We start from the raw sequence: 14434 nt of genomic DNA, 5'->3' as shown, positions 1-14434 counted from the left end.
CTGGGGGGATAAGGAATATCTCAGGTAGGAGTTGGCATCCACGATGAGCCTTGAACGAGCCGTGAAGAAATGGGTGTTGGAGAGCATTTTGGGCCAACAGCGTGGCAATAAGCCAAAGCACAGAGATGAGACACAGTGGGCGCTGGAGTTCACTGCACACTCGCAGGGTGCCAGGCGCTCTGCCATTTCTTCACTCGCATCACCTCACTGTATCCTCATGGCTACCTGTGAGGTGGGCTCCCCTTCATCTCAGTTTTATAGAGGAGGAACCCAAAGCTCAGAGGCCAGTGCAGTGGGAATGGAGGATTGCATCCAAATATCAGTAATATGTGGAAGGAAGTGTCCCACCATGTTTAACAGGGCGAGTGTGGGCGCCAATCGAAGATAATCCGAGCATTCAGCCTAAGTGGATGGAATATGGGTTACATTTCCCAGAAAAAGGAAAAGGGAGAAGCCAGTAGGGGACATGTCCCAATGAACTCATTCTTAAGAAAGTCTTTTTAACTCGTTCCATACACTGACAGTATGTTTTCCGTACAGTTAGCCTCGTGAGAAACTCTGTCCAAGAAATTACAGAACACATATGGGAGGGTTTTGGTCATTTGTACTGACTGGTCTTGTCTAAACTTTACTAAATAAATAAGCAGCCTATCTAATGCCAGTGGGAGAGTGCGATCCTGACAAGCCCTCCATCGGTTCCGTGCCAGGAGCGAGGATTGGAAGTTCTGGCACAGATTGATAACCGGGTAATCTGGTGCTCTCCTCGCACTGCTTACTACTAGACTGTGCTCAGAATTAAGTTTCAGGCATTGTTAATGAGTTGATGTGGCTCTTATTAATGGGATATTTGTTTTTCAGAAATTGTAATGCACTGATAAAGAACAAAATATCCATTCTACTTTATCACTGTTATAAATGAGCGTTTTCTCTTTATAAAGAGAAAAACTATACAGAGCAATAATAGTGTTTTTGAAAATACCCACCTCCTTTCTTAACATCCCTTTCTGATAAATGAGTTGTTCTAAATCTCCCTAGACATCACAGTCCTCTTCTAGAACCTGACAAGATGTTTGGTATCTGTCCTCCTAGTACATACATACATACTTACATACATACATACATACGTGTGTGTGTGTGTGTGTGTGTATACGCATATGTATGCAACATTTTGCATTCATTTCAGAGGGCTTAAAAGCCTGAGGCTTACCTGTGGACCCTGTTTAAGAACCACTGTGAAGTGAAAGACTGCTTAGTGTACACATTGGAGAAATACGTTAAAAACAAGGCCATCTAGAGAAGTAATTAACATATTTTTAAAAATTAATATAGTTATTACTATGTAGGGTATTCTAGGGAGAGATAGAGAAAACACTTAAAGAAAATTTTAATGAGAGAAATTTTGGGACAAAGTTCATGTTTCTCAGGTCTGTCTGATTCCAAAACACATGCTTTGAATTTTGAAATTTATTGGAATTCAAAGGGAGAAAGTAAAAGAAAATATTGACCATGTGTTGTGTGAGATGAGTGAATTAATTTTCAGACTGTTTTCCCCTTTCTTTCTTTCTCATTCCAGGCACTGTGGTTATGCATCGTTTTCCGTCCTTTTCCTCATATAATGTGTCCTTTACTTCTCAGACCCAAGTGGGTGACAGCCAGGCTTGGCCCAGCATCACTGTTTGGTATCAGATGCAATGTACGTTTTGATTCTAATTCTAGATTCAACACAACCTTCCTCACTCAGTCAGTGGAGATCCTAGAGGCTGCAGGCAGCGCCGGGTTCTGTGATTAGTGCTGCTGAGGCCCCCATTTGCCCTTGAGTGAGCTCTGTTCACCTGCAGTTCATTCTAGGACTTTTCTAGAAACCACAGACATTAAGCCTTCAATCTAGAGGGGTGAGAAGGTGGGTTATCATGCAGAATCATTTGCGGCTTCCTTGTACCACACCCTTTCCGGTAGAATCCCACAGGAATTGGCCATATCACTTTATGAGCTGTTACTTTGAGGGCCTTGCACTTGGGCCCAAATTGCCTACCAGGTTCCTCCTGCTACATCCCTGTGCTCAGTCCTGCATTCATATCTGCAGGCTCTTTTCCCATCAGTCACGGCCATGACTAAATGGGAAGGTGAGGATCTAATGTCTCTGGACGGATCCCAGCCCTTCCCTGCTGAAGCATCTGCACCTCCCTTTCCTTTGTCACAGCTGTCTCTGTCTACACAAACGGGACTGTGTTCAGCACAGACACCGACATCACTTTTGTAGCTGTTACCAAGGAAACAGCTCCCCTGGAGTTCGTGTGGTATTTTGGAGAAGATCCACCAGTGAGAACAACTTCCAGAAGCATTAAGAAGAGACTCGGCATCCCCCAGTGGTCTGTAAAAATGGTCGTCCCAATAGGTGGCTGCTTGTGATGCAGCCTTAACTTAGTCTGGAGACTGTGCTGCTACTAAAATAACTAAAATAATTTTAAGAGTGTGACATTCACACTCAGTGCTGCCAAGCACTTCTATGAATTGAACTCAAATGTAAATTTAAAAGAAGAGGGACTTCCTTCCTTTCAGTGTGAACTAGAAGGGAGGGGGTGGGGCTTTGAAATCAGACAATCCTAGGTTCAGATCCCATCTCCCCTGCCAGTGTGGCCTAAGCAGATTCCTCATCTAAGAAAAGGTAACAGTGTTACCCCACCACTCTGAAAGGTGAATTAAATAATGAGGAAGGAGAGGTCAAAAAGTGTCACTCCTCTTTCTCCCCAGTAAGGTGGAAATCATGGGGGCTGTGATAATTCCTACAAATTAAATGCCAACCCTTCAGCCTTTCTCTTGAAGTAATGTGGAGATTCTCTGTACCTCTGACCTTGTTCTTGTCTCACCATCTGTCTTTCCTGCCCTCTTGGCCCCACCCTACAGGTATCGTGTGTTGGTTACGGCTTCCAACGGGATCGGCAGTGTGGCGTCGGAGCCCCATCACATCAGGGTGCAGAGGAGAATCGTTGCCAATCGGCTCACATCCACCTCCTCGGCTCTGGTGAATGCCAGTGTGACCTTTGAGTGCAGAATCAACTTTGGCACCGATGTTGCTTACCTGTGGAACTTTGGGGATGGTGCTGTTGGCCTGGGGAACAGCTCTGCCACTCACGTCTACAGTAGGTAAGCCACCCAGGTGCAGGGGCAGGCTCACTGCAGATGGCGGCTGGAATTGGCTTTTCAAGGTGTCAGCCCTCCGGGTCTCCACAGTCAGCCTGCCTTTCAATCAGTGCAGTGGACAGATATTAAAGAGAGACAAATAAAACCTAGCTATTGCTCTCGAGGGGCTCACAGTCTAGGGGGAGACAAGAGGAGAATGGATACTTTCAGTACCCAGCTTGAGTGCTACAAAGGGGGCCCGAGGAGGTGTGGGGACAGCTCATTCTTTTGAAAACTGGAGAACCAGCTTGCGGTGGCGTTCGCATATGATCTGAACGTGAAATCTTGAGGAGGCGTTTGCCAGAGGGACAAGTGGGAGGCTGAGTGAAGGCCCGAGGGGTGGCCCGCAGGTGGCCTGGTCAGGACACGGAGAGGCGGGCAGTGCCAGCAGGGTGTCAGGTGGGATGAGGGGAAGTGGGCAGATCAAGATAGCGAGTCCTCAAGAAAGACTGTAAAGGGCCTCGCTTTCTTCCAGAAGAGCTTCGGCGATGTCCTGTGATTCTGTGCTTACTGGGCACCCACTGTTGACCTGGAACAGAGCATTATGGAAATCCAGGAATGAGCTATGCCTGCCTGTGTCTGAAATACACGGAGCATTTGCCGGGGGAGGTGGGCATGCCCTCAGGAAACCACAGGGCAGACTGCAGGATGGCCACATCTTGAGGTTAGGAGAGTGATGAAGTGCAGACCAACCAGGGCCACTTGTCCCCAGTCCAGCCTCCTGGCTGTTGCTCCCTGGTCAGGGGTCAGGATTATCTTGGACCTGGAGTGGGCGAAGCCTACCAGTGGGCGCCCATTGCCACAGCTGTGGAGACGTAAAGGTGGTGGAGCTGAACCTCAGGCTGGCATGGAGCCGTTTGCGCTGGTGTAGTGAAATCTTAAAGTGTGTAGAAGTATCCAGAAAACGAGGCTCGTGTGGGCTGGTGGCTTCAGGGGAAGATTGCAGACCTCCTTCAGTGCAGGGCTTCCAAGAGAACCCACCATGTGGCCTCTCCATGCTTTAGGGGACGCCTGAATGGCCCCATCACTAGCTTCAGATTTACAACTTCTCCACTGGACATAGATTTTCCCATAAGAAAGGAATTGAGCGATAGTGCCCAGGTAGGCTCAGGCGGGCACCTGGGGCCTGGGGGCCTGGGAATGTGCTCTGCAGCCCGGGGAGCCTTTTCTTGTCTATGGAAATGGACATGGACTGCTCCGTGCCTCCACCATCCTCTCTAGAGTTTCCCAGGCTCTCCATCCACCTGGACCCTGAGAGGGATCTCACAGCCTTCACTCTGGTCAGTATGACCTGCCCTTCTTTCTGATGCTTCAGGATGGCAAGTAACACTCTGGTCCTTGTGTGCACTAATTGTGATTCTCTGATGGGGACTGTTCTGTTTCAGATTGAGATGTCTTGAATGGTGGTTCATCCTGCATCATTTGTAAAACCAGTGTGTATTTCTTTAGTAAAACATGACCTGCTGGTCAGGAACTGCCTGACACACCCCCTCCCCTGTCTTCCATCTCCCCACAGCCGGACCCTCCATGCCTCCTTGGGCTGGCCTCATCTCCAGGCTGTGGAGTCTATCCTGTGCCTCCTCGGTTTACAGGAAGACCAATCCTTGGGGCAGGGAACAGAACAGGAAGCTTATGCCCAGAGATCCCCAGTCACAGGTCTAGGGTGCGCATCATGCTGGGAACCCGAGAATCACCCTGTGGTGGACAGAGGGGCCAGGTCATGGCTGCAGGGAGAGTTCATGAGGGGAAGCAGCGTCTCCTCATGTGGATGATTGTTTCTCGTACAGCAGGTGGCATCAGTCTAGGAGTTGGGTGCCTGAGCTGCCCTGCACTAGGTGGGCAGCCAGTCTATTATATGGGACAACAAATGGCCTCTGTGGAAATTAACCTCATGACCCGAGTCTCCTCTATTCCCATTCATGGGCTATCTGACTATCAAATCCTATAATTACACACTTGTAGGACGGTTATGGAGAATGAAGGAAAGACTAACACATGGCAGAATCAATGTCTTCCTTTCTGTGCCTTGTCGGCCTTCCAGGGAAGGAGAGTTTACCGTGGAGGTCCTTGCCTTCAATAACGTCAGCTCTGCCTCCCTAAGAAAGCAACTTTTCATCGTGCGCCAGCCCTGCCAGCCGCCCCCGGTGAAGAACATGGGGCCCGGGAAGGTGCAGGTAGGGCTCATTTACCGGACTCGTTCCAGTGTTTTCTCCCAGTTGGCACCAGCATTAGGAAAAGTTAGGAAGGGCAGAGGTTTGGGGAGTGAAGCGCGGCTTTGTTGAGTTTATGCAGCTGCATTTGATACAAAGGAGCTCCTGTGAGGACTCCTGAGCAGTCCTGGAGCCGGAGAAAGCCCCACTCAGCCTCAGACTGGAGGGAAAAGCCTCCTTTCTGGCATTTGAATCGGTTCTTTATTTGCCTTTATTACTCTGGTGCTCAGCACAGCCCGCTTTGAGGAGCTTTTTTTAAATTGCTTGTGCAAAGAACTGTAGCATTTTCGGGAGAAAGCAGTATTTGAATATATGTGATATCAAAATCAAAAGAAATAATTATTTGTTTAGCACCTACTATGGGTTAGGAAAGATGGGATTGCTTTTTTATTTCTTTTATTCCTTTGAGGCCTATGATTTAGAGAAAATTTCCCTTTTCAGGGCAAAAGTGCTCAAATGACACATGGGAATTAAAATCTGTGACTTAGCTGCTTTGCCAGAATGCTTTCTGTGGCTTTCCAGCCCCAGAGGTCAGTTGCTGGACCCCTGTGAGTCTCAGGCCGGGGCACCTCCCCTCCCAGATCAGTAGCAAAGAACAAGTCCCCAGGACAAGATCCGGTGGTCCCTGGGAGCCCCACGTCCAGGGCCAGCCATCAGGCCAGCAGGCACCCGCGCTGTCAGGCAGTTCTGTGCACCAGGGCAGTGGGCTCTCTGGGGCAGGGATAGGGACAAAAGTCAAGGGTACCAGAGCTAACAGCGGAGATTGGGAGCAGCATGGACCCCGGGGAGAGGGATCTGGGCTTCAGTCCTGACTCTGCTCTTAGGTCAAGTCACGGGACACAGCCTCTTCCTAGGTTAAAAATGGTTGAGGATCAACCTGTGTTTCCTGTATTTTTCTAAGGTTTTTTATATGTAGTGTGTATGTGTGTGTGCATGCACGTGTGCACGTGTTTGTGCGTGTGTTCATGTCTGTGAGTTGCACGTGTGCATGTGCGTGCGTGTGGATGTGTGTTAGCATAGAATTGGCATCACTGGGTTATAGTGTGACCTTTTCTCTTGTTATTAAATAGTCTTTGATTACATGAGTTTAATGGTGGCATAACGTTAAACCATATGTACAAGTTATTGATCCTTTAACAATATCCTTGTTATTGAACATCTGTTGTTTCCAATTTTGCATCACTACAAATAACTGGCGATGATGGTGTGTACACATATCTTTCTGCTTGTCTATGGCATCTCCATAGGATTAATTTCTGCAAATTACTGACCCACAGGACATAACACCTTTTTAGGACCTGGATAAGCTTTGCCAAATGTCCTCCTGTGGCATCTCACATGTGTCAGCATTCTAGGACCAGCTCTCATCCCCTGGGCATTTCATAATTTTGTGTGTTTGTTATTATTAATGGGTTAAAAATTGGCGTCTCAGTGTTATAATTTGCTGTAACTCAATTAAATCTGGGCAGTTTTGTGACATATTCTGGACTGGTATCATATTCAGAGTAGAAACAATAAAAATAAAAAGTAATTTAAATCACGACTAAAGTCACTTAAAGAAAGCCAAAGGTGAAATTCCATTTGTAACGAATACCCATATGTCTTAAAATCCCACTTCCCAGCTTCTACGGTTTTTCCCTTTCCAGTTTTTATGGGAGATCTTCATTAAACAATCCTCCAGGGGGAGCCCTGGCGCCATCATCTGCCCCAGAGTGGGAGGCGGCTGGGCAGGATCTCCAGCCCAGGTCCCCAAGCTGTCCTCGCTCCTCCATCCTTACAGACTGTCAGGCTCCAGGTGTGGGACAGGGTGTGGGATGGGACAGGCGCCTTCTCCGAGGCTGGGGGAGAGTAAAGAGGGCTTGGAAAAGGCGGAATGGCTTGGGGGGGAGGGTTGTGGACTTGTAGGCACTAGTATTTCCCCTGTCCTTTTTGGCTTATTAATGTTAACAAGTATGTTTTTATATATTTATGAACTACATTTAAAATTTTTTATTATGGAGATTTTCAAACATAAATAAAAGGAGAAATAATAGTGTGATGAATCCATCACCTACATTGAACAGTTATTAAAATTTTGCCATATTTGTTTTCTCTATTTTTTTCTTTGCTGAAAAATTCTAAAGTTCTTCTTAGATATCATGACATTTAACCCCTAAATATTTCAATATATATCTCTAAAAACTAAGGGCATTTTCTGACATAAATACAATGCTGTTATCTCAACAATTAGCAATGATTTCTTAATATAATCTAAATCTAGCTCATAATCAGATTTCTCTAATTGTCTCCAAAATATCTTTACGCAGTTGTTTGATTTGGGATTCACAAAAGTTCTTTGTTTAAAAAAAAAGAGAGAGAGAGAGAAAAAGAAAAGAAAAAAATAAAAAAGCTTTTCCTCTTCAACTAGATCTGTAACGTTTCCTAGAATATAGTTTGTTCAGGAAAGCAAGAATAAATGCTTATTGTTTTCCCTTTGTTCCCAGTGTTCATAGTACGAAATTTGGGCACCAGCTGCTTCTGATGGTGACGGATGAGTTGTGTGTGTTTTGCGGGGCGACAGGGGAAGCTTCTCCCTCTTTTAGCGTTGTTGACATTTTGTTAATAGTATTCAGTCAGTTGTAGACATGACCTTTAAATGCTCCAGGTGGCCCATTTGGGGCCTGGGTCCGGGACCTTCTGCCATGCCCCACTAGTCTTGGAAAGCTTCCTTCCCTTCCGGCTGACAACTGCTTCAGCTCTGGAAGAGGCATCTCGTTCCTGGGCCTTCGGATGGGCGATTGGAGAGGGAAATCTGGCTCTGAGGGTGCTCACCGTTCCTGGGGTGTCATTGCCTGTAAGCTATTCAGCATACACTGGTAGGAAATGCAAATTAAAGTAAAATAAATCCTGATTTCATCTGATGTTTCCCATTCAAAACCATTATTTATGTAGAATTTACAGTAAAAATGTTTTATACTTGAATTCTTTCATTAAAATCTTGATTCCTATAACATTAACACCATTATTTATTAGCAATTTTTCTAGTAAATATGTGAAATACTTTCAAAGTAACAATATCCGTATTACCACCAGAAATGAAACTTCTTAGTGAGCTTCCAGATTTATCTGTAGTTTTTTTTGCCCTTAGAGTATGTCCTCAAAATACTGTATGTTAAAGTCATTTGAAATTCATCTTTCTTCTATTTACTTGCTTGAAATATAGTTATATTCCTTTGTTTCAGTGTGTTTCCAGTTATCAGAAATTAGGTGTTTTTTTTTTGCTCTTTGTTTTAATTTAATTTTTGAATATATAAAACATTTGTATGATTTCGTAGTCCAAACTATACAGTAAGGTATTAATTTATATTTTATTTTGTGACTTGCCTATTCATGTTCTTGTTCATTTTCCTGTCGGAGACTTTGAAAATTTCTTGTTGATTTTAAAAGACGTTAACTTTTGCAAATAATTAATTTTTTCTCTGAAGATTGCCTTTTAAAATTATTTATATTGTTGACATTTAGAAGTTTGAAATTTTTATCTTATCAAGTCTATTAACCTTTCTTTTAATATTTCCCCATCAATTTTATGCTTAGAAGGTTTTTTTCTCATTATGAGTATGTAAGTATAAATATTTACTTATTCTTTCTTATTGTTTTTATATTTTGACTTTTTATTTTTGTCTATAAAATAGATGTATGTCTTTTTTTGGTGCTTTAAATTCCAGCTCTGAGAATCCCATCCTGTGATTATACAAATGAATAATTGGAGCTCTGCGTTGAGAGTGAGTTTTTCATGATTTCCTCTGGTATTAGGCATAATGGGAGTTTAATGAGGCATCTCTTCCCTTTCGTACACAGGTGTGGAGGTCTCAGCCTCTGAAACTAGGAGTGACCTTTGAAGCTGAGGTTCTCTGCGACATCTCCCAAGGCCTTTCCTACACCTGGAGCTTCATGAACTCTGTGGGGTTGCCGGTGCCCCTGCCCCCTGCTATCAGCAGTCATGGGAAGACCATCACTGTCCCCAGCTACTTCCTGGAGCCTGGGAACTACACTGCACTTGCCAAGGTGGGCTGGCTGGCTTACGATTCCACTTGCACAATGAAACTATTCCTTTCTACCTGCTTTTGAGCAAGAGGTCAACACCTGTAAATCCAAACCTGTTCTATCTCAGAGAAGGGGGGTTCTCAAAAAAAAAAGTGTGGCTAGGATTTCAAGAGAAATGCTTAATTCCTGTGAGAGAACAGATTTTATCTTCAAATCCTGGCAGAGTAATCAATTAAAAACTCCTTCTTTTTTTTTGGTGAGGAAGTTTAGCCCTGAGCTAACATCCGATGCTAATCCTCCCCTTTTTGCTGATGAAGGTTGGCCCTGGACTAACATCTGTGCCCATCCTTCTCTACTTTATATGGGATGCTGCCACAGCATGGCTTGATAAGCGGTGCATAGGTCCGCGCCCAGAATCCGAACCTGTGAACCCTGGGCTGCTAAAGCAGAGCATGTGAACTTAACCACTATGCCACCGGGCCGGCCCCCTAAAAACTCCTTCTTCATTTAACAAAACCTTCCTCTGCACCTCCTTTGGTACGTCACTGCAATAGTCCCAGGATCTCAGAGGAATAATTGTGTCATCAAGGAGCTTATTGCTGAGAAAGGAAGGGAGAGGTTAGTCAAAGAGCGGGGCCAGGAGAGGGCATCCCTGGTGACCGTCACCAGGTGCTTGGTGTATTTCTGCTGGAAAAATGGTGAAAATATGTGGGTTATAAGAGTGAGGGGTTTATTCTAGAAGAGTTGGATTTGTTCTAGGAGAGTCTGTTCATAGGCGTAGAAAGTGCATGCGAGGGGGCAGCAGCTCAGCCAAGGCTGGGAAGGAGCCCAGGGCTATGGGCTGGTGTGTGAGCTGAGTGGAGCAGGTAGGGAGTGGACCCTGAAGGGAAAATCTGGGATCGGATTGCCAGGTGATGAAGGCCAGGCTGGGGTGGTGGACCTGAGACCAGAGCAATGCCACCCAAATGCGCCAGTGAGCGAGTTTTATTCTTTAATCTCTGGACACGTGGGCCTACTGTGTGCATCAGTGCCAGCTCCCAGTCACATGGCTCACACAGGAGTTCATCAACACCTAGACGGGCCCACACCTTGCTCCAGGAAGCACTCATGAGACAATTGGATGTCGCAGCAATATCGAACTGTGGTGAGGGTTTCCAAATGCTTCCTCCCAATTTCTGTGCTTAATTGTGCACCAGACCTGTAACAATGGGCCAGGTGACAGAGGGCTGCAGACCATGCTTTGAGTGGCAATGTTTCAGATGAAGGTAATAGGAAACATCAGAGGCAACAGAGTGTGATCCTTACTCTCCTTTGGAAATATTAGTTGGGAAAGAGTTGGAAACAGATTGAAGGATGGGACTTTACCATTAGAATACTCTTCTAGAGTGTTCACTGTTACTCTAGAGTATGTGAATACTAGTACTCTAGAGTGCTCACTATTACTCTAGAGTCTGCTGATACTAATATCTAGAGTACTCACTATTACTCTAGGGTCTGCTAATATGCTAGAGTGCTCATGGTTACTCTAGAGTCTGCTAATACTAATACTCTAGAGTACTCACTATTACTCTAGAGTCTGCTACTACTAAACTCTAGAATATTCTAATAATGAAGTCAAGAGACAATTAGAGGCTGAAACGGTCTAGAAGCAGTGGGAATAAAGCACAGAGCAGGTAAATATAGGATGGATTAAAGGGTGGGTGGGAGCAATTGACCTGCCATCTTGACTAATTGTAAGAATGAAATGGAAAAATCAGAGCACAGTCTTTAAGACTGTGTGAGTGAAGGAGAGTGAGGCCACTCTTCATGTTCCTAATGAAAACAGAGTGTCTGTTTGTGTCTGGTTCTGCACTAGGGAGGGATGGAAAGATAAATAAGGCCTTTGCACAGGTGAGCCCATCACCTAGTGGGAGAGGTAGGTGGGAACCCAACAAACTATAGATGATGTAAGACAGGCCACATGACAAGGGAGCTTGAGGAAGGGTTAGTGTGCCTTTGAAAATTGGAGTGTTGAAGGTTGGAGGAAGTATTCCATGATGGCGGAGGCAGTGGTCCCATCACACTGAAGGGTAGGGATTTGTGGGGCTGAGTGATGGGAGATGAGGCTGAAAACAGGCTGGGAGTTTCTTCTGAAGAAGATAGGAAGGCAGACTGATGGGAGGCAGGATGGGGTCATGGCTTCAGTGTTCAGCAAGTCATGTTGGAAATGTTAGGAGGATGTTCGGGTGGAGTGTCTAGCAAAGAGGTGGAGTCGAGGGCAGGAGCTGGGTGGAGCTGTTGGGAGCCGTTTGTGCAGAGAAGGGAAGTAAAGGAGGAGAAGCAAGGCAGGGAGCACAGCCTCCTGCTTGCGCCTGAAGTGGGAAAGGGAGGAGCGCTGGGCTGGGAAGCCAGCATCCTTAGGGGACAGGGGGAAAGAGCTTGAAAAGGAGGCAATGTCTTGGTATCTCTACAATAAGCATCATAAGGATCCCTTTTACAAGATTTAATTATGTTTACTTTTAAAATATTGGAAATGTTTTATTAGTTGTATTCTTTAAAAAAAATCGCTTGTTCCTGATTCAGTCTGTATTTTTTCTTGGTTCATCTCAATTTATAATTTTTACTGTCCACTATCACTTAGACAAGAAGTGTTCTGTTTCTATAATCAGTTGTGGGGTCTCTTTGGCACTGAGCTTTCTGGGAATTGATTCCTAGGATGGTATATTTGAGCCATACTGAAGTAGTCCAGGAGCAGACCCTGTGAGGTGGGCCGTATCCCACCAACCTTAACTTCCTGGTGTCCAGGTGAAGGTAAATGGGGTGGAGGGCGGTCCTGAGACAGACTGGCCAGCCTCCCAGGAGGCCTCACATGGGCATTCATCCAGGTATAATCTGGCCCTCAACTCTGCAGACCACAAATACTGTTGTCACGTTAGGAAGAAATGGTTGTTCTTGCAGGGGCTGGCTCATGCTGTATAAGGTCACAAGAGAGTGCTATGTGACCCGGCAAGAAGAGAAATGGACAGAACAGTGGAACCAAGGGGGTTCCCTCTCCATCCAGCAGCTCTCAGAGCGTGCGTGCAGTTGGATAAGGAGCATGAGATGGGCACTGAAATGGTTGTTAAGACCAAGCACTGGTAGCCTGGTGCGTCTAGCTGGTGACAGTTTATTTTCCCTAGACCCTGGATGGTGGGGTTACAGGCACCCCTCTCCTGGCCACATGGGAAAGGTTCGAGTTGAGGTTGAAGCTTCTGTGCTCAATAGCTCTGTTGGTTGGCACACTTACTCGTTAGCCATGTCACTGCCCTTGAGTGGGCTCTGGCCATGTCTTTCTTCAGGTCTTGGAGACCTGATTTGGTAAGGCATTTTTGCTGCTATGTGATCTCGCCACCACATGTTGCATTCAATGGGCACAGCCTCAGATGTCCAGAGCCCCCACCACGCTGCCGTCCTGACAGGTAGCTCCCACTCTGCACTTCCTCCATCCTTCACAGGCTTGGACATTCTCAATGGTTCCTTGGGCTGGAGGAGCTGAGCAAGCAGAGATGGGAGGTATAGTGGGAGTTTGATCACACAGTTCTTAGATTGCCTTTGGCTCCCACGCAGGGGAACTACCAGCAGAGAACTGTGTGGATCTTCATGAAGAAAGTCACGAAGGACCGAGGCCCAGACCAGTGAAAGAGCAGCATGTGCTAGACTGTATTTTTTTCAAATTGCATCAAACTTTTAAAAGAATGCTTTTGAATGCAGTATTTATAAAATGTTCCACTGTTCATGAGCTTAAAAATATTTGTCTTAAATTTCATCTACATTTCTTTAAGTCCATAATATGTTTGGGGGCTAGAAAGGCAGCTTAAAGAAAGTAAGTAAATGAAATCCAGGAACCACAGGGAAATTTACTGCTGATGGAGCAGGTTTGAAAACTGTGAAATATGTGCACACCTGGGGGGTTGTTATTTAAGGTAATATTATGGTCACAAACTAGGGAAATCCCAGCTTTGTGTATTAATACAGGCTTGGTTAGGAAAATGTTCCTTCTCTCATTGACTCCAGCCATGTTGTCTCCAGTGGGCACACAGTGGGATGTTTCTTTTGACAAAGGTGACTGATTAGGGGCTAGAAATAATTAAGTCTTTCTGTGCAGCACCTGAAGGCACTAGTTGGAGCCGATGACGCATTTAGACTCACCAGTTTCCTTCTAATTTTAAGATGAGCATCCAGCTCCTGTGAGCATCCTGCCTGGTCCCGAGTAACGCCCCTGTCATCGGTGTTACAGGTTCAGGTGGAAGGCAGCGCCGTGCACAGTAACTACTGTATAGGGGTGGAGGTGCGGGCCCGGGCCCCCGTCAGTTTGATCTCCGAGGGCACACACCTGTTTATCTCCAGGACCCCCTCGGCCACCATCGTCCTCAGCGGGTCCTCGTCCTATGACCCAGACGAGCCTGGGGCTGCTCTCAGGTGAGCACCGAGGGGCTTCGCAATTGCTCATTCTCCACACGGCCTTTCTCTTCCTCATCCACTCTTTCCAGACTCTGGCTCTAGAACGTTGAGAGAGCTGGTCTTAGAATTCTGCCATAATAATTAAAAATTTTAAGTACCGCAACTTTTATTAGCTGAACTGACGTTTCATGTAGGATCAGAAGAGCAGAGAATTTAGGAAAGGGCTGGAAATAAACATGAGTAACTTTGTAAGTTGGTATTTTGGAATATGAAGTTTAAATATTCTCTTAGTTCATGCTGCTATAACAAAATACCATAGACTGGGATGCTTATAAGCAACAGATGTTTATTTCTTACAATTCCGGAGACTGGAAGTCCAAGATCAAGGTGCTGGCAGATTCAGTGTTCAGTGAGATCTGCTTTCTGGTTCATAGACAGCCGTGTACTCGCTTTGTCCTCATGTGGTGGAAGGGATGAGGGAGGTCTCCGGGGCCTTTTTATAAGGGCACAAATCCCATTCATGAGGGCTCCACTCTCAGGACCTAATCACCTCCCAAAGGCCCCACCTCCTAAGACCATCACCTTGGGGGTTAGGATTTCAA

General features: G+C 45.7%; 1 protein-coding gene across 2 annotated transcripts in view; it reads left to right on the top strand.

The window, feature by feature from the left end:
• Positions 1-14434, top strand: part of PKD1L1 (polycystin 1 like 1, transient receptor potential channel interacting) — a 137181-nt gene that overhangs the window by 25114 nt on the left and 97633 nt on the right. For both annotated transcript variants that reach the window (XM_087431360.1, XM_087431405.1), the window contains 6 exons: positions 1574-1693; positions 2201-2369; positions 2905-3144; positions 5222-5354; positions 9228-9434; positions 13669-13850. In XM_087431360.1, the coding sequence (XP_087287486.1) occupies positions 1574-1693; positions 2201-2369; positions 2905-3144; positions 5222-5354; positions 9228-9434; positions 13669-13850 (1051 nt within the window). The remainder of the gene's footprint in view (positions 1-1573; positions 1694-2200; positions 2370-2904; positions 3145-5221; positions 5355-9227; positions 9435-13668; positions 13851-14434) is intronic.

Source organism: Ceratotherium simum, chromosome 1 (genome assembly GCF_057802395.1).
Source record: "Ceratotherium simum simum isolate JZ-2026a chromosome 1, ASM5780239v1, whole genome shotgun sequence".
Classification (NCBI taxonomy): domain Eukaryota; kingdom Metazoa; phylum Chordata; class Mammalia; order Perissodactyla; family Rhinocerotidae; genus Ceratotherium; species Ceratotherium simum.
Note: the sequence above shows the minus strand (reverse complement) of the source record. Positions and strands in the feature narration are given on the sequence as shown.